We start from the raw sequence: 24,879 nt of genomic DNA on the forward strand, positions 1-24,879 counted from the left end.
TGCCCGAGGAGCAGCTAGCTCGGTGTGGGGAGGGGGCCTGGCCGTGGGGAGCGAGGAGGCCTGGGCTAGGGTCAGACTCTGTGTGAGTGGGGATCTGCTACCTTTCCCGGTGCGCAGAGGGTGGGGGGAGGGACGGCTCTGCACGCAGCACGGCACCACATGAACCCCGGGGATGGAGAGACCCTTGGGGGCCGGGGAGGTCTTCTGGGATGAGTTGGGTCATGGGAGGGTCACCCAACTCATTCGGGAATCGTCCCTCTGCCCAAGTCTCACTGTTGCTGGGTCACACCTCAGTCAAGGGAGAGATGGGCAAACCTCTCCCACATTTCGAAGACCACCTGCCATGTGTTCCTCTTTGGGACCCCCAGGGACCCTAAGTGTGCCAGGTCCCAGCGCCTCCTACCCTTGGCCAGGGGCAAGGTGGGGGTGCGGGGGGGGGGGTGTCTCAGACCTCCCTACCCTGCCTGTCTGATGTGGGGATGGACAGACCCGAGGTCAGGAGAGCAGAGGAGTCTGGGGCCTGGGGAGGGGGGAGGGGCCTGTGGGGGCCCTGGGAGGGCAGTGCGGGCACAGGGAGCGCGGCCGGGGGGCCTGGCCTCCTGCCGGGGCATCCGAGGTGGAGAGAAGCTCCAGGGAGCCGGCCCTCACCCCACCCGAGGAAGCCTTAGTCAAACAAACAGCCAACACAGCCGCTGCTGTGCGACAGGCCAGCCGTGGCCGCGAGCAGGGGCCTGGGTGGGGGCACCCGGGAGCCGGGCAGGGAGGCTGTTTGGACGGGCCCCACGGCCCAGGGGCAGTTGGCGGAAATTTTTGGAACAGGGTGGGGAGCGAGGTGGTGGTTTGTAGCAGGAAGCTGGGGCTGGGGGGGGGGGTGCGCTGGGCTTGGCTGCTTCGAGGAAAAAGAAAAGTGTCAATTCAGCCCCACTCAGGTCTATGCCTCTTCTGGGGGGGCGGGGGGCTCCAAGTCCCCCTCCCCCGCCCCTCAGCTCAGAGTAGATCAGATCCCCCAGAAAGACAGGGGCTCTCCCCCCATCACCTCGAACCCCCAGCCCCGCTCCCAGGCCTGGTCGCTGATGATCAGCCTTCACAGTCTGCAGCCAAAACCCCCAAGATCTCAAGTTCTCAGCGGAGGAGCTGGGAGAGATCAGCCGACCTCTGTCCTCCCCGGAGCCTGACTCCCTGCCTGCCTGGCGCCGCGGGGGCCCAGCAACGATGGCGGCCCCCCGACCCCAGGATGCTCCGCCACCTCCTTCTGCACTCTGAGACATCTGGCTGTCCTGTGCCCCCGGGACACCTCGAGAGAACAAGACAGGGAGAGAACAGAGACCCACACCCAGACTCCGAGGCAGCGGTGGAGACGGGGGAAGACAGAAATACAGACGCAGAACGGCGGGCTTGAGACACGACCGTCGGAGATGGGGCTGTGAGGCGGGAGAGAGTGGGGAAGCGTGTGTGTGTGTGTGTGTGTGTGTGTGTGTGTGTGAGTGTGCACATGCCACAGCCAGAAGGGCAGAAACACACACAGAGGGACAGACAGGCAGAGACACCCGTAGCGTCCTGGTTAGACAAAGATAGAAAGACAGAAAGACCCCCCAGGATAAGAAAGACTTAGAGGCAGGGAGAGACACACAGAACCTGACGGGCGTGGGAGCAGGGGCCGGGCCGGGCACACAGTGTGCAGGCGGTGCGGGGCGGACACACTCTCAGGCTGAGGCAGAGAGAGCCTCGCAGGACAGCACAGGGACAGAGGGACTGAGGGGACGCAGGACCTGGAGACACCGGCCGTGAGACCTGGGGGAGCAGAGGTGCCAGACATCACACCGCGTGGGGTTTGCGAGGAGTCCCAGCAGGGCCGCTGCTGCCTTCTGTCCCCACGCTAAACCACTGCAGGCATCTGGCCCCTGGCCACGGAGCTGGCGGGTCACCCAAGGTGAATGAAAAGTCACCAGCGGGGGAGGGGGAGAGTGAGACTGTGGCCGTGGGGAAGGCTCGGGGGTGTGCGAAGTCACGTGCAGGGAGGGTCTGTGGGGGTCCGTTCCCACGTCTGCGCGTGAAGAAGTTTTAGGGGCGTGCAGCTGTGCATGGCAGCATCTGCGTGTCAGTGTAGGGGGCACGCATGCCTGGGCGTGTGTGTGTCTGAGTGTGAGTGTGTGTTTAAATGCATGTGTGCTGAGCTCCATCGAGCACCTCAAAGCACCGAGGAGGCCGCAGTGGCAGGTGGGATCCTCAGACAGCCGAGTGGGACAGGCGTGAGTCGGAGACGGCCACGAAAAGGCCGCACAGCTCTCTCTTCTGGACAGACACGGTGCCAGGTGCCACGGGGCGTCCACCGACAGCCAGGAGCGACATGCCATTCATTCCCACCAGGGATGACTCCCACCGCCTGGCCGGCTTGCCCCCACATGCCCCCCCATCCAAGGCCCAAACGCACACGTTCAGGAGGACCCGCACTGCGGACACGTGGCTCCCGCCCTGGCCACGCCACGGGCGCACGGCTCTCAGAAGGGCAGCTGGAGGGGCCTTGCAGCCCGGCCCTGACCTTCCCCCAGTCCAACGTCCGTCTTTCCTGCTGCCGTCTTCCCTGCTCAGCTCCCTCCTCGCGCCTGGGGTCCAGTGACTGCCCACACCCTCCCCACACTCAGAGGATGAGCAACCTCTCTCCTGCTCATCCCTTCCCTCTTATTAAGCATCGCAGGACATTTTTAAAAACTGTCCCAATTTTGGGTGGAGAATGAGGTCAGGAGGCCCAAGGGGGGACTGCTCGTTCATTGGTGACGGCTGACAGTCTTCATTTCACCTTGACAGTCCTTCCTGGTCCCGGGGAGGAGTGTCCTGAGCCCTGGTTTACAGGAGCACGGCCACACTGGGGGGCGGCCGGCGGGAAGGGGGTTCGCCAAACAGCGGTGGCGCCCCCCACATTTTTGCAGGGCCTGGCACAAGAGCACAAATGGGGCCCGCACACACAGATCTCAGCGTTTAAAGGTGACAAATCTAACAAACCGATTGTTAATTGCAATATACTTTCCCAACAACCTGGGAGACCAGGTTCCAGCCTAGGCACCTCCGATTCCGGGGGCGTTTTGCGGGGGGACAATGCTGTGGAGGGAGGACCAGCCCCACTCCCACCCTGGCCCCCGCCATCGCGCCCCCTCCTCCCGCCAGCGCCTTTCTGCATGACAGGGGAGTTGCTCGCACGCATGTGGACCCCCAGCCGCACATCCTAGTTCCATCTGCACGCCCTGCAAACGGCTGTCCCTTAGCCGTCCCCAGTCGCCCCTCCGGTGCACACACACCCAGTGCTTAACCTGCCTGGAGGAGAACGCCCGGGGAGAGGCTTGCATGACCTGGGAGCAGGCTGGTGACCACCTGGGCAGGGGCCTCCAGAGGCCCAGGTGCGGGGAACGTGGTCTGGAAGGGGATGAGGAGGGTCTTCCCCTTGTCCCTGTTGACTCTGCACCCCACAAGGAGGGTGGTGGCAGGAGCAGCGCCCCACCAGGGCACAGGCACTCCCCCTTGCCCAGGTTTCACGGGGCCCCACCTGCCCCAGCAGCCAGCAGACCTCGGGCCGGGGACCAGGGCTGCCACTCCATCAGAGCGCTGCTTGGACGGCCCCCAAGCGGGACTTTGAGTCTCTTACGTTATTTATCTTCCTGGAAAAAGTGCAGCTTGACCCCCCCTTGTGGATTTCTGGCCGGGGGAGGGGACGGCAGGGAGGCGATGACAAGGGCACATTTTTTCAGCGGGGTGTCTAAGCCAGTGTGCTCCCCCCCTGAGGCACAGCCCCAAGTGGGCTCCCGCTGCCACTGGCCCCTGTCCTGCTGGGGCCCCTGTCCTCACCCTGCAGGCGGAAACCGGGTGACGAGGAGAGGAGGAGGTGCGGGGCCCTGGGCAGCCCAGACAGGTCCAGCAGAGGTCCGGGGACCAGCAGGCATGGCTCTCTCCGGCCAAGTTAAAAAAAAACAAAACAACTCCCACCCCCGACCCCACCCCCTGCAGACCGACCGGCTTTGCTGTCCCACACAGGAGGGGACAGTCACACTTGTTGAGCCCTCACCAGGCGCCGGGCACTGTGCTCGGTGCTCTGCAGGCCTCTTCTCCCTTAATCCTCGCCGCCGCCCTGTGAGCCGGGTTCTATTATTATCCCCATTTTACAGGTGGGGACGTGAACCCAAAGAGGGTTCAGTGACTTGTTCAAGGTCGCGCAGCAGGTGGAGGTGACGGAACTGAAGTCTAACCGACCCCGAAGCCCCGACTGGCTCCACCACAGCGCAGCGCCCCCCAGAAGCAAGCAGCTGGCACGGAGGCAGAAGGGATGAAGGTCGGATATGAGAAAGAACTTCCTGGCAGTAACAGGGGGTGGTGGGAAGAAACCGTGGAACAGGGAAGTTAGACACAGGAAGCCCTCCCACCTGAGCTTGGATGTGGTGTGTCTGTAGGTCTGTGACGACCTAGAAGGTCAAGGGGGTCCTGGCTGGGTCCGTGGCAGTATGCCGACTTCCCTCCGCTCTGCGGTCCGGGTCCTCTGCTCCACCCCAGCCCAGCACGGAGGCCAGTGTCTGCCTCTCCTTGGAGACTCGGAGATCTGAGCAGCACCTGCTTTGCCAGAAAGCCTTCCTCGAAGGTCTGGGAAGCAGGACCCCTCGTCTACAGCCCAAATCCCAACACAGAAGGTACAAATCCACCCCATGTCTGCTTCTGTGATCACCTCCCCCATCTGGCTCCGAGACACGGACACAGAAAAAGTCTAATCGGTCTCCAGGCCTCTAGGTCCCTCAGGCCATCTGGACAACCCCTCTCCCTCACCCCCCGCACCCTTGCACACCTGTACCCAGGTATACATAAGTGCTGCAGGTGCCCCACAGCTCATCAGAAAGCCCAGGCCCCGGCTCAGCTGGGCATTGGCCCTCACCTCATTTGCACACAGAACAGAAGCTCTCGGGGTCACCCCACCACTCTCCACGTGGGAGCGGGTAGGGTGCTGCCCTTGGATGGGGCATGGGTCACACTACTCGGTGAGGTTCCTTAAGCCCCGAGCCCTGCAGTCACCAAGCCCAACCTGCTCTCCTCCAGAAAGCCGTGTGCCCCATGCCCAGCTCTGCCCTTTCCCAGCCATGGGAGCCGGCCAGGAATCAGGGATAACCGGCCAGGGTCCTCGGAACTCCCCCAGAGTGGAGTCCCACCCGCTGGATGCCGGGCGTGGGAGCTCAGAGCTGAAAGGGATGTCCTCACTGTCCCTTGCAGTCCCCCAGTTTTGAGACGAGGGCACAGGACAGGTGTAGAGGGCTGCCTTGTTCTCCCATCCTGCCCTCGAGGTCCTCCGCGTGGACCAGACCGCGTCGCTCTCTTACCTGCGGGGCAGAGACGGAGCCCGCCGCGGCCACCTGCTCTCGCTGCGCTCCGGAGCGCGGCGGCTCGGGGCCGGCCAGAGTAAGGGCGGGGCGGGCCGGGGGAGGGGCCTGGGAAGGGGAGCAGCGGCCTAGCCCCACCCTGAGTCTCCGTCGGGTGGGTGGACCGGCTGATTCAGGTGGGAAGGAAGGGGGGGAGCCACGAGGCAGGTCTGGGGCTCTGGCTTTTGTGAGAGCTGGGAAGTTAGGATGCCTGGGTCCTGAGGACCTCACGAAACCCCCCCTCCTTCAGGCGGCCTTGCCCTGGAGGCAGTGGCTCCCTAGGAAGACCCCTCCCACGAAGAAGAAAGCCCAGGAACCCCTCCTTGCCTGAGTTTCCCTTTCCATCTGAGCTCAGGAAAGCTCGCCCAGCTTGGTAAGGCGGGTGCGCCACAGGACACCCCTCTAAAGTCAGGGTCCCCCACCCAGGTGCTCAGGCCACTGAGGGGACCATTAGGTGCCCCGATCATCTTTTTCCTCGGTCTGTCGCTCTCCCTGCAGCCCCCCCCCCCCGCCCCCGCCCCCAGCGCCAGCTCAGGCCCCTCAGCTGTCACAGTTCAGCCCTGGAATGACAGGCTTCTGGGCTCCGTGCGTCCAGCTGCATTCAAGGCCACCGAGCTTAGCACCCCTGGGCCCCCGCCCCTCCCTCTGCCCCCGTCGCTAATTTTATTGACCCGTAAGAGGCACGTTGCTGGCAGGACGGGTAATGACTGAAGGTGAAGTGGGAGCGGATGCAGAAGGGACCCCGAGAGGCAAAGATGGGACAGAAGGGGAAAGGGGGTGATTAAGAGGAGGAGGGGCCATGGCAAAGAAGGGGACACTCTCTTGGCGGGATGCAGACCCAAAGCCCAGAGCTGGAATTCCAGCTGTCAATCAGCGGAGAGGCAGAGGCGAGGCGGATTGAAGAGCGAAGGTACCGGGCAGGGGAGAGTGGGAGTTTTCTCAGCCACCCCGAGGCAGGCCCAAGGACGAGCGGGAGGGCGAGGAGGTTAGACGGCGGGAAGGACTGCCATCCTGCTCCGGAATCTCTGCCCTAGCCCCCTCCCTCCCTCCTGAAGGTGACTTCTGCCCGCTGGGCCTCCTACTACAGAAATAGCCCTTTCCCTGAAGAATCAACCTAGATCTTGCCTTTCTTTTTCTTTCTTTCTTTCTTGTTAAAACGAGAGCAGGAAATTTAGGCCTTTTTAACTTCCCCCACCTCCATGCCTACCCCCTCAGATCCTCTCCGCCTCTCCCAGGTCCAGGGGAAATGACTTGGGGGTTAGGGGAAGGGGAGGCATTGGGGGTGGAGCCTGCTGGGAGGGGGAGGGGACAGGAACGATGGATCTTAATGGCTCTCCAAAGGTAGACTTCTGATGGTCTCTCCAAATAAGGTTACATGATAGCCAAAAAAGAGGGGTATTAAAAAGCAAAACTGTGTGTCCCATGTTCGATTCCCAGCTAGGGTACATTCCTGGGTTGCAGGCCAGCACCCCCAGCAACCGCACATTGATGTTTCTCTCTCTCTCTATCTCCCTCCCATCCCTCTCTAAAAATAAATAAATAAAATCTTAAAAAAAAAGAAAAGCTTATTAAAATAGGTTTAAATTTATAAAAAAAAGCAAAACTGTTAACCCTAGAATGCACCATGGAACAGATTGATGGATGGGGAGGGGAGAAGGGAGGGATTATTAAGGGTGCAAGGAAAGTTTTGAGGGTAGTGGCTGTGTTCGCTATCTTGACTGTGGAGGTAGGTGCATAGGTACATTACAACCTATCAAGTTACACACTGCAGATATGTACAGCTTATTTTGTCAACTATGCCTCAACGAATCTGTTTTTAAAATACTACACACGCGAGGGCTGCGAACCAAAATATTGCAGGTTCGATTCCCAGCCAGGGCACATGCCTGGGTTGCAGGCCAAAGCCCCCAGCAACCGCACATTGATGTTTCTCTCTCTCTCTCTTTCTCCCTCCCTTCCCTCTCTAAAAATAAATAAATGTTTAAAAAATAAAATGAAATAAAATACTACACACTTCCTACACCATTTTCCCATTTCTTTACTTTTAATTTAGGGGGAGCCTCAAAAAACAGAAGTGGCCTCGCAGGGAAGGAGTGTCAAAGGGCCAAGGGCAGCCACAGTGGTTCCTAGTACGGTCAACCCCCTACCCCGGGGGGGGGGGTGTTCCAGGACCCCCAGGGGATGCCTGAAGCCACAGAGAGTACCAAACCTTTCGTACACTGTCTTTCCTACACATGCATACTGGATAAAGTTTAATTTATGAATTAGGCACAGTAAGAAATTAACAACTAATAAAATAGAATGATTATCTTAAAAAAAAAAAAGCCCTGGTTGGTGTGGCTCAGTGGATTGAGTGTCCGCTTGCAAACCAAAGGGTCGTGGGTTCAATTCCCTGTCAGGGCACATGCCTGGGTTGTAGACCAGATGCCTAATAGGGGGCGCATGAGTGGCAACCACACATTAATGTTTCTCTCCCTCTCTTTCTCTCTCCCTTCCCCTCTCTAAAAATAAATAAATAAAATCTTCAAAAAAAACGGACAATTATAAATATACTGTAATAAAAGTTATGTAAGTGTGGTCTCTTTGAAAATATCTTATTTTCCCGTACTCATCCTCTGGTGACGTGAGCTGATCCAGTGCCCATGCGAGGAGATGTGGGGAGGTGAAGTGAGGCGACGCAGGCGTCGCAACGCAGTGCGAGGCTACGCTGAGGGTTCCTCGAACACAGCCCCGGGAAGCCTGCGCAGACGCCCTGATACCCAGACAGCCGCTGAGTGCCTGCCAGGCAGATGGCGCACAGCGTGGATGCGCAGGACAGAGGGACGACTCATGTCCCTGGTGGGACGGAGCCAGAGCTGGACGGCGCGAGGTCTCATCACACTACTCAAAACGGTGTGCAATTCAAAACTTATAAATTGTTTATTTCTGGAATTTTCCACTGAATAGTTTTTGGACCGCAGTTAATTATAACAAAGTGCAAAAGCGAGACCACGGACAAGGACGCTGTCCTGTACAGTTTGGCCATTCTCCTGACTCAGTTCTCTGCCCTGCCCCCGCCCCGCCCCGCCCCCAACCACACTCCCTCCAGTGTGTAGGAAAGCTCCTGGGTGGGTGTAAGTGGGGTCAGGGGCTGGGCTGTGGCCCTTCAGCTGGTTCCTCAGTGTGGGAAGCGAAACCAGCTCGGGCACCTGGGGTTCCTCTGTGGTCGGTCAGCAAGAAGTCCCGAGCTGGTGACTCAGGGAGCGGGGTCCTGCACCCAGACTTTGCTCAGGGGAAGCTGGTGGCTGCTGCGGATTCTCGCGCCCCCTACAGCCCGAGCTGGATACTGCAGGGACAAAATGGTCAATCCAGGGAGAGTTGCGACAGGTGCTGCATGTAGTTGAAGTCAGGTACCGGGAAGGGCACGCGGGACCACTTCTTGGCCTGGACCCGTCCTTGTGGCGTTTCCAGCAGGACACTGCACACTTTGAGCGCCGGCAGCTTCACTGACTTGTAGATCATCTGCAGACCCCAGGGCTGGGGGGTGGGGGGTGGGACAGAGACTGTGGGGCCTGGGTGTCTACCCTCAGACGGGGCTTCTCTCCTCAAGTTAGGGTCTCTGAATGCAGATCTTATGTCTGCGCCTCGGACAGAGCTATCCCTCGCCTCACAGCGTGGGATCCCTAAATCAGGGACTCAGACTAGGGACTCGGGGGGCGGGCCTGTCTCCTCCACCCCAGTGAGCGCCCCCTGGTGGCAGAGTCTGGGCCTCCTCTTCAGAGTGAGGCCTTGTAAAGGCCGGAGCTGAGGGCCATGGCCCCGGCACTTACTTGCCCACAGTTCTTGCAGCTGATGGCACCCCCAGGCATCCAGTCCTTGAAGACTCTGTCTATGGCCACAGGCTTGGTGGAGACATTGTAGTAGATCCTGGAAAGGAAGGGGAGTGACTACAGCCCTCGTGCACCCCCAGCCCCACACGCTGTGCCATGCTACCTGCTGATCCTCCCCCCGGGCCCGGGACCTCCCTGCCTGTCAGAGGCCCAGAGACTTCCGTAGGGTCGGCCTGTGCCGCCTCCACTCCGCTCCCTTCCGCCCGAGTTCAGGCCTCAGCACCGCCCACCTGGACGATCTCACCGTCTCCCAGGGCATCTCCCTGCCCCACCCTCCCACCCCATTCCGTCCTCACTCCCACCCTCACACTACCCTTCCACCAACTGCCAGGGTGATCTCCAAAGAGCTAAAGCAGACCCTGACGTTCCCTCACTCAACACCCACCAAGACCCCCCCCACTCCCACCTCCAGAATAAAGGCTCAACTTTCATGTCTGACCTCAAGTTCCTGCACAGGCTAGTCTGTCTTCCTTCAGACGCTCACCCTCCCTCCTCGCTTCCTATCAAGTCAGCCAGCCTTCCTCCCGCCGCGTCACCCATCCACCCTCATCTTCTCACGGTCACTCCCAGCCCGGCCTTCAAGGCCTGGCTGCTACTTCCCCGAATGAGAGAAGAGGTGCGAAGACCCTTGGCACCGTGGCCTGGCGCACAGTAGGTGCCTGAGGAATACTTAGTGAATAAGTGAATAGAGGATGGGGAAAGGCTGCCCCGAAGCGGGCAGAGGGTAGATAAGGGGATGGCCCCGAGACCACCAGCCCCTCTAGATGTCTTCGGAGTACACGTGTGCAGGACGAGGGGGCCAGTTTCTGGCCCCCTGGCATTTGGTATGCTGAATTCCAACCCCTGCTCAACCACACCGTGGCTGTGGGAGCCTGGGCAAGTTGCTGAGCCTCTCTGAGCCTCTCTGTCCTCTCCCGTCTCACGGATCACAGTAAACATGCCCCCTCGGTGCTTGTTGAAATGCTCTTTGACCTCTCCAGCTCTTAGTGCACCCCGCCTTTCCCTTCCTCTGGACAGCCCCTTCCACAGGTCTCACGAGAAGTTGGGGTTCACGTTGACGTGGTGGGCGCCCTCCACCTTCCGCAGGTCGCTTCCGTAGCCCACAGCCACCGTGCAGTTGATGCAGAGGATCTTCACGTGCTCGGCCAGGAACTGCCGCCGCCGAGTGTCCTGCTGGGCCGCCTGGGCCGCTCGCCTGACCAGGGCCTCCCTCTGCAGGTCCCGGATCTGGGGTGGGAGGAGACAGTGGGCCTGGGGCCTGATCAAAGACACCCTCCCAGGGGGACCGAGGGCTCCCAACGACTTAAGTCCCTTAGTCCCCAGAGGGACTTTCCTCAGCCCTCTCTGGAGCTTTCAGAAACGTCTCGATGGAGAGAACTAATACTGGGTCGGCAGCAAAAACGGGGGCGAGACAAGCTTCCTCGCCGAACCTTTGCCCCCACGGCGGAGGCCACGCTGCTTCTTGGAACCTGACACAAGGCACCATTAATAATTACGCCAGAGCCCTGGCTGGCGTAGCTCAGTGGATTGAGCGTGGGCTGGGAACCAAAGTGTCCCAGGTTCGATTCCCAGCCAGGGTACATTCCTGGGTTGCAGGCCAGAACCCCCAGCAACCGCACATTGATGCATTGATGTTTCTCTCTCTCTCTCTCTCTTCCCTCTCTAAAAATAAATAAATAAAATCTTTAAAAAAAATAATTACGCCGGGACGACAGGAGTACATAGGGACCATCTCGCGTGAGGCTCGGCCACGGTGACTCTGCCTCAGGGGACTGATTTCAGTCCTGGTTCTGGGCCGATTTTGTGACTTCGTTTGCTTCCCTTCTGTTTGCTTCCCAAAGGGCTGCAAGGCAGTTGTCACAGACACGTGAAGTATTTGGTGATGAGGAGACATTAAAAGCCCTCTCTGGCCACGGCCTGTTCCCAAGGCCTTTTGGAGAGACAGCCGGCGTCTTCCTGGCAACCCCATCCCTGGCCTCTGCCTTGCCCTAGATTCAGACCATCACCGCGTGGGCCACGTTAGCCCCCAGAGGAAGGGCTGTGTGTGCGTCCGTATCAGAGCCCTTCCAGGCACGATGTCCGCTGCCCCCTCCCCAGTCTGCGGGTGCACAGGCTGCCCACAGACCTTGGCCTGGTACTCAGCCGGGTCCATCTCCTGCACGGCAGCCACGGCCCGTTTCATCAGAGTCTCCAGTGCCTCGTTGGTCTGTTCCCGCCGCACCTCCCGACTGCCCTGGATTGCCACGAACGAGTAGACACTCTTGTCGGCCCGAGCTCGACCCCTTGCCTGGGGAGGGAGATAAGGAGGGGCCTGAGTGGCGCTGGGGTCGCACACCGATGCTCCGAGGTGGCTGAGAGGGTGGCTGGGGCACCTGGACCATGGAGATCTCGTTCGTCAGGAGCCCATAGCGCACGACCACGTTGCACTGGGGGATGTCCAGTCCCTCTTCCGCCACACTCGTGGCCACCAGGAGGTTGAGGGTGCCATCCCTGAACTTGCGAATCACATCCTGCTGTTCCTTCTGTGGGGGGAGGAGGAGGGACAGGACGGTACATGGGGTGACTTCCTCCTGCCAGCCCAGTCTCTCCTGGTTCATCCCTTTTACTCAAAATCTTGGCTCCTTTTCCAAGGGGACTTGAGTCTCCATCTCCATCTCCAAGTACCCCCAGGATCTTGCCCATTTTCCCAGGGAACCCCTAACTCCCAAGGGTCCCTGCCCTTGCACTCCAGAAGCTCTCGGGACCTGTTCTCCCACAAGGCACCCCAGGCCCCTGATCCTCTGCCCTGAGGACATCACCCTTTCCCTGCAGATCCCCAAGTTCCTGCCCCTCTGCCCCCAGAGACCCTAAGACTGGAGGAACCTTCAGCCCTGGGGATCTCAGAGCCCATCTCTCTCCCCAGCTCTGCCCTCTGCCTGGGGATAACCAGCCCCCACCCCCCCATCTCTGTGCTGAATACTCTCCCTCCTTCTCTTCTCCCCTCCCCTGGGGAACTCCCTGGTCTCAGCTCCCTCTCCCCAGAGCCCTCACCTGGGTCATATGGATGCCCTGGGTGCTGTGCCCAGCCCCAATCAGCAGCTCGGCCCTGATGTCCACCGCCTGCAGAGCGGGCTGCTGCTGGAGCCAGAGCAGGAGGGAGTGCGCGCTCTGGCGGGTGCAGGTGAAGATGATGCCCCGGGGCCTGCCGGAGCTCCCGAACTTCTCCTGCAGGATCTGCTCCAGCATCTCCAGTTTCGGGTTCTCTGGGCCGTGAGCGGCCAGGAGGGCCAGCTTGTTCTTGTGGTCTGCCAGCAAAGGCCACAGACAGAAGCACAGGACTCAGGCCTGGAGGCGGGCAGAACGTGGGGGGGGGGGCGGGGGGGGGCTCCCAGGGACAAGATTGCCGGAGTCCAGAGCGGGCCTGAGGAGGGCTGCCCCTGCCTAATCTCCCCTGAGCAGCAGCAGCCAGAACATGCGTAAAGACACCCTCTGCCTGACCAGCCTCAAGGCCGGCCAGCCTTACACCAGGGAACTGCAGTCTGGAATTCTTTGCTCACATACCTTATCTGGGTATGTGACCCTTGACCTTTTCATGCTGACCTCCTCAACCCAGGACTCAACCTCGGGTCTCTTCAGAAAGATCCTGCCCCTTCAGCCTGTGCTAAGGCCTCTGGCCTTAAACTTCACCCTCTGACCACGTCACTGTCCCAGTTGAAAGGTACCACGTATCCTAGACTTTCCGGGACAGTCCCAATTAAATGGTTTGCGAAAATCTTTGTCACAAACGTAAATTAGGTTTTAGAGCTACACAAACCTGTCCAAAGGAAGGCATATATCTTTTGTCATATCCACGGCCTTAACTTTTGGTTAGCAAAATAGGGCCCCAGGACTCTTGTTGGCATCTTCCCAACTTGCACCTGCGTCCAGGCTGGCCTCTGACCTCTAGTTGCCTTCTGAGCCCCCTCTCTCCCCGGGGGAGCCTCACCATTGAACAGCGTCAGCAGCCAGCGCTCAGCACGCAGGAACTGGGTCTTGGTGGCTCGCTCCCCGTCATAGAAATCCTGCAGCACAGCCATGGCGTCCACAGCACGGACCGTGTCATGGATGAGCAGCGCGTCGTTGTAGCGTCGCAGGTGAAGCGCGTACACCCGCCGCTCCAGGAGCCCGGCCTCGGCGGCTGTAGGCACACAGAGAGCAAAGGGTCAGAGTGGCCACGCCCTCAGGGCCCATTGCTGCCTAGGCCCCGCCCCCAGAGGCTGAGCCCCACCCCCCCTAGAGGCTCTGCCCAGACCAACCAGATGCTGGACTGCCCCAATTGCCACGCCCTCCGCCAGGGTGTCTCTCTCACCGGCCTGGCTCAGCTCCACCACCTGCTGCTCGTACATCTGCGTCCCGAAGTTCTGGTTCAACTCAGGCATCTCCAGGTGGTCGTGTACTTGTTCCATGAGCTTCTTCAGCATTTCCCCAAACGGGTCCTGGAGGAGAAGAGTGAAGGAAGGAGGAGATTCTTCCACAGCTCTGGTGTGGCTGGAGGCTGGGGTCAGGTTCCTGCACCTGACTCCTATTCCGTCTCCACCCTACATGTGCCCTTGACCTCTGGCCTCAGCCCAGGGATGTCTACCCTTGTCCACCTGTCATGGCAGACACGGGGCAGTACCCACACCACAGGGGAGAGCTTGGCAGAGACTCAGCACAAAGTGCCCCAGCTTTATGGCTTGAAAGGCGCTCCGCTGTGTGTCTGGGGATTTGACAGATGTCCACGGTGGCATCTGAGCGAAACCAAACAGGAGGATCCGCCCCACTTCACAGAAAGGGGACAGAGGGTCTCCGATACATCAGCAAGGACGCTGAAGTCCCAGAGCTCCTGAGAAGGAAGCCCAGACTCAGCCCCAGGTACCCGAACTTCAGCCCCGCCCCGTGCCCCTCCCTCCACACACCTGGCTGCGCCTGTGGCAGAGGTCGTACTGTTTGCAGGGCTGGCGGGTGTGCTCCTGCAGCTCGGGCAGGTGCTTCTGCGGTGACATGATGCGCCACGTGTCCAGGTTGGCACAGAGCTGGGGCAACAGAGAGGGGTTCACTGGAATGGAAGGGGGGTCCCTGGGGACAACGGGCAGGGTTTGGGGGCAGGACGGGTCCCAGCTGAGGCAGGACCATCGGGGTAGGGATTCATTTATTCAGTACGTATGGATTGTATTGCTTGCTTGCTTGCCCTCTCCGCCGGGTGCTGTTCCGCGCACTGGTGACACAGTGCATCTTTCATCGGGGTTGGGGAGACGGTGGACACTGAACTACTAAAGAATAAGAGAATGAGGGAACTCCAGGCAGCGTGAACAAACTCTGAAGAAAGTGAAACTGGATGACTCGACAGAGTAGACAGTAGGGGTGATCAGGGAAGGCTTGGGGGGGGCGGTGGGTGATGTTGAAGCGGTTCCCAAAATGAGCAGAAGGAGCCAGAAAGGTCGAGTACAGGGGGAAGGCCATTCAGGGCGGAAGGAAGGGCAAGCGCTAGAGTCCTGAGATGGGAACCAGCCCAACATGTTCAACATACAGAGGGAAAGCCTGTGAGGTGGGCGTCGGGGGAGGGGAGGAAATGCGGTGGGAGACTTGAGCAGGGGCGAGGGCACGTGGCACTTTGTAGGCCACCGCAGAGAGCGGGCATCTACTCTAAGGACCTGAAGGAATCTTTGGAGACTGGCACTTAGGTAAGGGAGGGATCTGGACCCTGCCTGGGGCAGCCAGGCTAGGGCTGGTGGACATAGGGTAGCACAGGGCAGGGAGGTCCCCGGGGTGTCAGGGGGTGGGAGGGTCGCAGGGGCCAGGCTGACCTGCAGGATGTGGTCAATGGCTCCATCGAGTTTGGTGGCCCTGCCGGTGCCTGGGGAGGCCGTGAGGCCCAGCACCTGGGGCAGCTGCCGTGTGCCCCTGAATTTGTGCTCCAGGTACCGGCTCAGGATGCTGTTGTAGACGGTGCCTTTGTGCGTGTGGTGACACTCGTCCACCACGAGGAGAGAGAAGGCTGGGGACACAGGGCGAGGCTGAGAACCGGTGCTGCAAAGCCGTTCCTCCCACAAGCTTTGTTTGGTGTGGTTCTTACGACTCCTCTGAGACTCCCTTCCTCCCTTCGCAACGTGCAGCCAGACCCCAGAGCACGGTCAGTCAGGGATGACTTACCATTTAACCGATTAATAAACTGAGGCTCAAGTGGGGTGGGGGTGGGGGAAGGGACTCGCCCAAGACCCTGCACTGTAGCCAGGTCCTTCTCTACTAGGGTGGATGCTGGGGTTTGGCGAATGGGGGAACCCTCACTCCCACAACATCCCCCCTCATCTTTGCTAGAGGAGGGGCCCTGGGGATGGCAGGTGGGGTGCCCACAGCCCTCACCATTGAGCTCCACGTGCTCCTCCTCCTCAGGGCTGGTCAGGGCCATCTGCAGCAGCTCGGCCGTGCAGATGAGCAGGTCATTCCTCTGGGCCACGTGGCTGAAGCCGGGCCGGGGCCCCATGTCCCCACTCAGGGTTGTAATGGCCCAGCGCCCATCCAGCATGCGCCTGAACTCCTCACAGTGCTGCGTCACCAGGTGGACCTGGGAGGGCAGATGAGATGGGGAGAGGAAGCCAGACCTGGGTGCAGGGCTTGGGGAGGAGGCAGTGACTGGGACGGGTAAAAGATGAGCTTGGCAGCCCTGGCTGGCGTAGCTCAGTGGATTGAGCGCGGGCTGGGAACCAAAGTGTCCCAGGTTCGATTCCCAGCCAGGGTACATTCCTGGGTTGCAGGCCATAACCCCCAGCAACCGCACATTGATGTTTCTCTCTCTCTCTCTCTCTCTCTCTCTCTCTCTCTCTCTCTCTCTCTCCCTCCCTTCCCTCCCTAAAAATAAATAAATAAAATATTTAAAAAAAAAAAAAAAAAAAAAAAAAAAAAGATGAGCTTGGAGACAGTCCCAGCAGCCCTGCAGTTCTGGAGGGTCCTGGGATGCACCCGAGGAGCTGAGAGCCCGCTGAGGGGAGGCCACTTACCCTGTTGACCAGTACGACCACCTTGGCTCCGTCCACGGTCTCAAGATGCCTTTTGGCCACATAAGCAGCCGCCCGGGTCTTCCCAGCGCCCGTGGGTAGCCATATGATGATATTCTTGCCCTCCAGGGCAGGCATGATCACCTCCCACTGGTAGGGTCGCAGCTCCATTCTGAGATGGCAGGGGGCTCCGACCCCGGGTCCTCCTGGCGCCCTCCTAGACCCGGCCCCCTCAGATCTGCCGTCTCCTTGCTCCCTCCCTGCCAGCCCAGTCTGGGGCAAAGAACTCTCTTCGCCCAAGACTCCCCCTTGCTGGAGGGAGGTGGAGCAGGGCACCCACCTGCGACCTAACTGGGCCGAGAGGGGAGACAGGAAGGAATGAGGCAGACCGGACCCCCGCTCAGCCTCACCTGTACCACCTGCCAAGGGTAGCCCTGCCTGGCTTGGCTTAGCTGGGAAGCCAGCTACTGAGCCCCGCTGAGACTGTAAACGGAAACTGAAACTGAGGGGAGGAGCCAGCCCGGCTGGGCTGGAGCTCAGCCCCAAGAATCGCTCTTGCTGCCTCCCATCCGCCTCAGAGGACAGAACTGCTGACTGGAAAGCACCTTTTCCTAACTTCTGGGTCCTGCCAGCTACCCATCCCCAAGGGCAGTCTCCACCACCCCACCCCACCCCACCCCAGTCCACCCCACCTATGCTACCCCCACTCCTTTTGGAGTCAGCTGTAACCATGTCACAGCTGCCTTCTGTAGCGAAGGCAGCCAGGGGATTCGAACACCTGCCGTCCAGGCACCTGGACCAGGACAGCCAGGAAGGTCCTAGTCCCAGAGGCAAGGGACTAGGCATGAGGCTTGCTGGGGCGGGGTCCTCAGCACACCCCAAGCTTAACAGTCTCCAACACGTAAGAGGTGCTGGCAGGAACGGGGTCGGCCTGTGGAGGCCTGGGACACCGCTGAAGAAACCACCACACAGAGAAAAAAAAAAGAGCTTTATTGATCCCTCCAAGGGATTAATGCCAAGAAACGAGTGGTCCCCACGTCCCCCACCCCTGGGGGACAGGCAGAACAGTGCAGGGCAAGGCATGGCCCCTCCAGTTCAACGAACTGGAGCCCCCCCACTCAAACTGAAACCGGGGGGTCCTGTCCTTGAGGAGACAGTGACCTGGGCCAGGCCAGGACTCTGAGACTCCACGGCTCTGCGGGGGCCAGGGCCGAGAGCCACCAGAGCGGGCAGGGTCTACCCTCCGGCCGGCAGCCCCGGTGGAGGGGCTGGCTGAGCCACAGCCCCAGGAGCCCCCCGCCGGCTCAGACGCCAGGAAGGGCAGGTAGGGCTGCAGGCTCCTGGTGCCCAAGGGCCCGGAAAGGGCTACGGGATCAGGGGCTGGAGTGTCTCAGGCCGAGAGGGGCCTCGGCACCAGGACCTCCCCAGGACTCGGAGCGGGACCTGAGGTGGCGGCGTTCAAGGCCGAGGCTGAGGGCGAGGCCCCGGGCCGGGGACTACTTGTCAATGAGCCCTCCCTCCTTGAGCTTGAAGTAGAAGAACTTCTCCAGGGCGCTGGCGCAGCGGCAGTACTCGCTGTCGGGGGGGTTGTACTCGCGGCAGTTGGCGATGACCCGCTGCAGGTCAGCCACGAAGAGCTTCCGCGTCACGTAGTACCGGCTCCGCAGCCGCTCCGTCATGGTCTTCAGGTCTGGGGCGGCGGGACACAGGGCACGTCTTTGGGAGGCCGAGGAGGGGGGGTCCCGGGGCCGTGCGGCCCAGCGAGGGCAGCAGCAGGGGTCGGCATGGGGGCGAAGGTGCAGGGAAGGGGCGGGGCGGGCATCCTCACCGATAGGGAAGCGGATGACCTCGTAGTAGTCAGGGGCCTCTGACTTCTTCACAGGCTCCATGAAGGGCCAGGCACTGGGGTGGGACTGGAGAGGACAGACGGGCTGAGGCCAGGCCCGCTGTGCCCCGCGCCCGGCTCGTGACGGCCACCCACCCCACGCCGGGTCATAAAGCCACAGCCACTGGCATGGGGACCCCCAGAAGGGAGCCCGGTCCTCCCACCTTGATCTGGGCCAGCAGGTTTTTGAGGGTTGTGTAGAGCTGGTCCGGGTCCTTCAGCTCCTTCCTGGGGTGACAGATGCCAGGTCTGAGGTTCCCAGTCCCTCTGGCCCCCACCCCCTGACACCCTCTCCCCGCCCCTGACACCCTCGCCCTCCCAACAACACTCACCCCTTCTCTTTCCCCAGTGGTTTCCAGCCCGTCTCTCCTGCAAAGTGGGGGTGCAAAGACCGTCCCTAAGCAGGCCTGTCCACACTCCGAGCGGCCTGCCGCGCCCCCCGCCCACCCCCCAGGAGCCCTGCTCACGAATGCCGGGGACGCTCTCCACAGGGATCTGCCGCACACCCTCCTTGAAGCAGCTGAGCCCGGGGTAGACCTTCCGGATCTGGGCCTGTTTGCGCTCGATCAGCTTCTTGATGATCTGAGGAAGGGAGGGGGTGAGGGGCCAACCCCAGCCCCGAGAACCACCCTCCCAGAACCACAGTTAGAGCCCTGGCCCCTGAATCCAGGTGCTGCTCCCCCTAACATTCCCAGGAGGAGGAGCGAGAACCAGCCCTGGCCCCAACTCCCTTATGCACACGTGAGGACGCACGGCACACGTCCACACACGTGCTCCTCCGCACACACACATGCACGCCCTGCAGGAAGCCCCATGGGAGAGCGTGCGCACACACAACCTCCTTCTGCTTCTTGATGATGTGGGAGAGCTCCGTGTAGGGGATGCGGGGGTTCAGCTCGCACTCCATCAGCGTCGCCCCCTCGTAGTCCTTGATGTAGCCCAGGTAGCGACTCTTGGGCACCTTGATGTCCTTGGAGAAGCCCTAGGGAGTGGGGGTCATGGCCCACTCCATCAGTGAGACTTCCAACAGCAACAGCCCCTCCCCAGGGGTGCCTGAGGGGGCGTGCGTGGCGCCTGTCCCCTCCTCAGTTCCTGAACTGCCCCCTCCAGCAGTCTCTGGCACGGTGCTCTGCACTTGGAAAGCTCTGTGTGTCCCTGATTCTAGGTCAGCTGCCCCTCTGACTCACCCCTAAGAGCCCCCCAATTCTCCTGGCTGCTTTCCTGCCCTGTGGGACCCTGTTTACTGGGACAGCAGAAAGGGGGAGGGAGACAGGACGTCCCTGCAGACACTGCATGGAACAAGGGACCCCAAAGGACTCCCAGTCCATGCACACCAGCGCACTAGACAGCCTGACCCCTCCTTAGGCAGCAGGCAAGTGCAGGGTGGGGTGGGGCAGGGGGGCGGGGGGAGGCGAGAGTCACCTGCTTTTTGAAGTAGCCAATGGCGTACTCGTCAGCATAGGTGAGGAAGTAGAGGATGTTGTGTTTGATGTGATACTCCTTCAAGTGGTTCATCAGGTGGGTCCCGTAGCCCTGGGGGGGAGAGGGCAGGCTGGGTGCTGGGCAGGGATCCGGAGCCCCGGGGGGAGGCAGCTCATTGGAGGGGAGCAGGGGGAGCCGGGGGAGCCAGGCAGGCAGGAGGGGAGGCGGCCAGTGGAGGAACGGGATTCACCAGGAGGAAACGGAAGGACCCCGGATTCCTAAGCACTTGCTCTGAGTCAGGCGCGGTGCTCGGCACCTTACAGGCCGAGTCTTAGGCCAAGGCATGAGGCAGGTGCTGCTGCCAACTTACAGGAGGTAAAACCGAAACTCGGCTGTGCCAGGGAGTGTGTCCCAGGTCAGGCGGCCAGCCACGGCAGGGCTGGGGTCCAAACCCAGCCAGGAAGCAGCCGTCTCAGGCCACTGGTTCCTGGGCCTCGGAACTGAGAAGGGGAATACCAAGGGCCCTGCCCGTGGCGGCGCTTGAGCCCTGAAGAGGCACGCCCCGCACGGGCCCCACGTAGGGACCAAGGAGGCACCGTGGAGAACCAGGGGCCCCCCAGTGGGTCTGTTGTGACAATGCAAGGACAGAAACCACGACCATCACCCCAGTGCGGGGCTACCGTAAAAATTACTGATGCTCCAGTGCATGTGAAATTTCTTGTGATGAAAGGAATTCAGTTTCATTTAAACCTGTTACTGGTTCTCCGAGTCCATTTGTCAACAGGTAATTTCTTAAACCACTGCTCAGAACACCTGCGCCACCTTGTGGGGGAGTGCGGAACTGCCTGGCCACTGAAGGAAGGGCTGAGGGCTGGGGACTGCGGCATCACCACACCGTCTGCTCTGACTGGGACCAAACTCGGCAGCAGGAGGTGGGGTGGGGCAGGGGCTGGGGCATGCGCTCACCTTGACCTGCTCGTTTGAGGTGACAGCACAGAAGACAATCTCTGTGAAGCCCTGGGTGGGGAACATGCGGAAGCAGATCCCACCAATGACCCGCCCGTCCTTGATCAAGGCCAGAGTCTTGTGCTTCCTGAGGGGAGAGGGGAGAAGGGACAGGTCACTGTCCTACCTGTCCCCCAAGGGCTCTCCAGGTCCCCACAGCCCTGGGGGCCTCAGCTGTATTCAGGGCTGGGAACGGAGGAGAAAGAACTCCCAGAGGTTGAAGGAGGGAACCTAGGGAGGGGTGTGGGGGCTGAGGAGGACAGGCACCCTGGGGCTGGGGGTCTCCTGGGGACGCACGGGTCAAAGACGAGGCGGGCGATGTACTCCTTGGGCATGCGCGGCAGCTGATGGGAGAAGACATTCTGCAGCCCCACGAGCCAGAGCAACACCCGCCGGTTGGCCTTGGGGGTCAGCGAGTTGCCGATGACGTGGAACTCGATGATGCCGCGGCGCTCCTCCAGGCGGGCCGTCTCGTCCCGGGCCGCGTTGGCCGACAGGAGGCTGGTCTGCGCACCAGAGGAGGGGCGGTGAGCCGGGGCCGCAGGCCCACGAGGGCGCCCGACCCCTGCAGGCCAGCAGGCCGGGTGGCCTACCTCGGGCCCCAGCATGGCAGCGGGGTCCGTGATGGTGAGCATGACCTCGTTGACCAGCTCCATGGGGATGTCGCCCATCACGCGGAGCCGCTTGGCATCCTCCAGGGTCAGGTTCTCTGGGAGCTTCCTCTTCTCGCCTGCTGGGGAGGCGGGCAAGGTCTTCCAGGGGCAGCCAGAGAGGCTGGGGGAGGGGTGAGTGAGGGTCAGGGTCAAGGGTCAAGTACCCACCTGGCATGGGCTCAGCACCTCCGGAATCCAGACTCAAGGTGTTGTTGCTGGCCCCGCCCATGGCAGGGCTGAAGATGGGGGCGCTGGGGACAACAGCTGCACTGACCGTAGCTGCAAGAGACAGACGGATTGGAGTGGGGGCGGCGGGGGTCAAAGGTGTCGGTGGGTCCCAAAAAGTAGCCAGGACCCTCCAAGTCCCAGCCGAGCCCCCTGGCATTTCTCCACTGCAGCCACTCGCAGCCCCTCTTCCACAGGGCGGGGGGCCGGAGCTCAGCCAGGAAGGCCGGGCAGAGATCCTGCAGAACCTGCTGTGGCACATACCTGGCCGGGGCACGAGCTGGGCCCCCTCTGCGGGCGGCATGGTGAAGCCCGACTCCCAGATTGGAGAGTTCGCCCCGTAGATCTCCTCCTCCAGCATGGACAGGAACCTGTGGGAGGGTGCAGTCCGCCCGCTGCTCTGCCCAACCGAGGGAGCAGCTTGGGCCAGACGCCAGGGGGCTGGGGAAGGCCAGAGAGACGCAGCCTCCTCCCCTCAGGGAACCGGGAGCCTAGAACAGAGCCAACCTGTGCCTCCAGACTAGGGGGCGGTATAGCCCCCCGCTTCCTGAGAGACCCTAGCTGAAGGTAGGAGGACGGGGCACAGCCAGGCGGAGACCAGAGGCCCGGTTTGCCGTAGTGTACAGAATGGGGAGGCACGGTCTGAACTGATGCCGCGCTGTACCGGGTGGCCAGGTAGGGCACCAAGTCACCCTGGGCCGCGGTACCAAAGTGGGGCTCAAATTTCAACCCCTTCCTGCCGCCTGATTCCCGGATGGTGGCAGCAGGGACACTGGAGGGCCTGGATTAGTCAGCAAAGGCTTCCTGACATGGACAGCAGTGAGCAGGTTTAAACTGAGAGCAGAGTGAGGGAGACGAGAGGAAAATCTTTCAGAAAGAACTACAAGAAGAGCAGAAACTGGTTTCGTCTCAAGTGTAAGCTCTGGCTTCTCTCGGAATGCTGTGGTCAGAAGGGTCCCGAGGCTGTGTCCAGGCCCCATGGGAACAGGTGGGTCATGTCCACCCAGGCTGTGGGCAGCGGCAGTGCTGGCGCTGGGGCCATGCACCTGCCTTCCTCTGACTACTACGCAAGGCACAGGTGAGCGAGTTGCATCTGGGCTACGGGCAAGCCTGCCAGGTACACGCCCAGATCCCAGAAGGCTCATGGAGGGCGGGGCAGGACCAATCCAGGAAGCCTTCCTGGAAAAAGGGAGATAACAGGGATGATGTGCACTTGGGGCAAAATCCCCACAGGCCAGAAGGGGCCTTACTTGGGGAAGTGGGTGAGGATGAGGGTCCTCTTTTCGGGTACCAGCTTGTCCTTCTCCACCCGGAACTTCTCCAGCAGCTGCCGCCGGGTGACGGTGAAGATGGAGCGCAGGAGGCTTCGCCCGAAGACGTGAGTGGTCTCGTAGCGGGGGAGGCTGTCACAGCTCTGGGGCACATGGCAGTAACAGAGCCACCTGCGGCGAGTGAGGAGGCGCTGAGAGTGGGAACCACCGTGCCCACGAGCTTCTCCCCACGCTGCCCCTGGCTGGGCCTACCTGGTGTAATTGACCTTGTAGGTAGCGACATCCTCAGCCTGAGACCTCTGCCGAAACTGGGCAGGCGTCTCCAGCTTCCAGTAGTTAAGGCAGAGCAAGAACATCTTTGAGAGCTCGAACATGGTCTGCCGCTCCCGGGGAGCCAGATGACTGAACTTGTATTGCACGAAGTTGAGCACACCCTGCGGGGGGCGGGGGGCGGGGGCAAAACCAGGAAGGAAGTGTGGGCAGCCTGCGTGGGCTTCTTATCCAAAACTAGGGGCTTTCTGAAGGCAGGGGTGAGGCTCTCCTCTCATTCTGAGGCTCTCTGCGAAGAGACACTGGGCCCACTCCCTACTTCTGCACACACCTGGAGGTTAGCACAAAACACCCTCCCTTCCGGAACCTCTCCCCTGTTCCAGCCTGAGCAGGATGGAGAACACGAGCTCCTCGTTCCTCCAAGATACTCCCAGTTCCCCTGCCCTGTTCTTCATCCCACCTGCTCAATATTAGGCTTCTCAAATGGAGGGCTGCCCAGAGACCCCTCTACCACGGGCCGGGTCATCTGCAGGATGCATTTCCGAAGGAGCTGGAGGGAGAGGCAGAGGGAGAGGGAGAGGGAGGGGTAGAAGTCAGCAGAGAATGGAGCTGCCGCCACCAGTCTCCACTCCTTTGTCCGCTCACTTTCACTTGCAGGAAGCTCACCTTGAAGAGGTAGAAATAGACCTGCTTAGTGTCCGTGTCCTCTTCCTTGTGAACAGACATGAACAGATTCTCCACATCCACCACCATCCCCAGTAGCCGGTTGATTTCATCCTCCGACACATTCTCCAGGTGGGACACATGGTCAGCTGCAAGAAGACCAGGTGGTGGAGTTGGGAAGAATGCACAGAAGAGGTCAACAGGACTTCCTGCCGCTCTTCATCGCCAGCCATGATACACCCTCAGTCCCTCCAGCCACTGTGAACAGCAACAAGGCTGACTGCTCCTTTGTCAGCCCTTGGGAGGCCCCTTGTATCTTCTGTGTTGGCAGGCTTCCTTTCACCTCCCTTGGGGCACACCCTGTAGGCAGCCTTCTAAGGAAGGATTGGGATACCCTCCAAAGAGAGAAGGCATCTTTGGTTTTTAAGAAGCTCTGGGGCCCTTAAGTCATCCTGTCCAAGTAGAAGCCAGCACCTGCTTCTCCCCTGCCCCCAGCTCCAAGGGCACTACCTGCCTTACCCAAAGGGTGTTCACAGCTGCGGCACAGCTCACTGAGGTTGGCAGCTGGCTGCTGCAGGTCCATGCGAGGTGCAGTGGGGGGCTTGGGGTTTTTCCAGCCATTGCACTTGCAGGTTTCATTAGCCTGGAGGCAGAAGGGTCAGTCAAAAACCCTGTCCCTGCCCCAAGGACGGGGAGCGACGCTCCCCAGCCAGAGCTTTGCTCCCATTTCCACCCGAGCCCTAGGATGTCCCAAGCCCCGCCCCTCTCACCCCAGGCCCCGCCCCCACCTTGCAAGCCGAGAAGACCCCTAGCTTCTCAAGCTTCTTGGCGCGCGGCAGTCCCCGGACTTGCGCCTTCCTCTGGCTGGCGCGCTGCTGCTGGCTCAGGCCAGGTCGAGCCGGATCCCCCCCGCTCCCGGTTCCCCCACTTCCTACCCCGGGTCCCCCCGTCCCGGTGCTCCCGGCTGGGGCTGCAGCTGGGGCGGGGGCTGGTGCCGGAGTGGGAGCCGGGGTCGGCGCCGAGGCCGGGCTAGGGGTAGGAGTCGGAGTTGGGGCAGGGGTTGGGGACTGAAGGGGACGGAGTTGCGCGGCCGGGGCTGGGGTCGAGGCCTGGGAAGGCTCCGCCATGGCCTCCCCCGCAGCGGAGCGCGGCGCGGCGCTCCCTGCCCTAGGGCCGCATGGGCAACGGGCGCTCATTGCGCAGGCGTCACTGCCCTGGAGCGTGATGGGAGTTGTAG

General features: G+C 61.0%; 3 protein-coding genes across 5 annotated transcripts in view; all 3 read right to left on the reverse strand.

Annotated features, from left to right (window-relative positions):
- The window catches only part of ZNF385C (zinc finger protein 385C), a 53,243-nt gene extending 47,826 nt beyond the window's left edge, over positions 1-5,417 (reverse strand). The window contains exon 1 of the mRNA XM_036033907.1: positions 5,349-5,417. The gene's annotated coding sequence lies outside the window, so the exon portion shown is untranslated. The remainder of the gene's footprint in view (positions 1-5,348) is intronic.
- Positions 5,418-8,282: 2,865 nt separating this feature from the next.
- DHX58 (DExH-box helicase 58) lies at positions 8,283-16,733 on the reverse strand. Of its 2 annotated transcripts, none has more exons than XM_028520559.2 (13): positions 16,659-16,733; positions 16,252-16,420; positions 15,617-15,818; positions 15,061-15,251; positions 14,173-14,289; positions 13,584-13,710; positions 13,221-13,412; positions 12,287-12,540; positions 11,629-11,778; positions 11,382-11,543; positions 10,293-10,483; positions 9,197-9,293; positions 8,283-8,903 (listed from the first exon to the last, which is right to left on the reverse strand). In XM_028520559.2, the coding sequence occupies exons 2-13, from the start codon at positions 16,417-16,419 to the stop codon at positions 8,730-8,732; spliced, it is 2,025 nt and encodes a 674-aa protein (XP_028376360.1). In that variant the 5' UTR covers position 16,420; positions 16,659-16,733; the 3' UTR covers positions 8,283-8,729. The 2 variants fall into 2 exon arrangements, with proteins under 2 accessions (XP_028376360.1, XP_035889809.1); XM_036033916.1 differs by lacking the exon at positions 16,659-16,733 and adding an exon at positions 16,589-16,605.
- Positions 16,734-17,217: 484 nt separating this feature from the next.
- KAT2A (lysine acetyltransferase 2A) lies at positions 17,218-24,838 on the reverse strand. 2 transcript variants are annotated; one of them, XM_028520465.2, is made up of 18 exons: positions 24,431-24,838; positions 24,162-24,285; positions 23,646-23,791; positions 23,440-23,529; positions 22,962-23,143; positions 22,689-22,880; positions 21,703-21,809; positions 21,382-21,492; positions 21,154-21,290; positions 20,858-21,066; positions 20,522-20,648; positions 19,556-19,666; positions 18,972-19,115; positions 18,601-18,715; positions 18,466-18,502; positions 18,298-18,361; positions 18,077-18,161; positions 17,218-17,938 (listed from the first exon to the last, which is right to left on the reverse strand). In XM_028520465.2, exons 1-18 carry the CDS (start codon positions 24,836-24,838, stop codon positions 17,745-17,747), a joined length of 2,583 nt encoding a protein of 860 aa, XP_028376266.2. In that variant the 3' UTR covers positions 17,218-17,744. The 2 variants fall into 2 exon arrangements, with proteins under 2 accessions (XP_028376266.2, XP_028376265.2); XM_028520464.2 differs by having other exon boundaries at positions 21,154-21,293.
- Between the last annotated feature and the right edge of the window lie 41 nt (positions 24,839-24,879).

This window comes from Phyllostomus discolor, chromosome 8 (genome assembly GCF_004126475.2).
Source record: "Phyllostomus discolor isolate MPI-MPIP mPhyDis1 chromosome 8, mPhyDis1.pri.v3, whole genome shotgun sequence".
Classification (NCBI taxonomy): Eukaryota; Metazoa; Chordata; class Mammalia; order Chiroptera; family Phyllostomidae; genus Phyllostomus; species Phyllostomus discolor.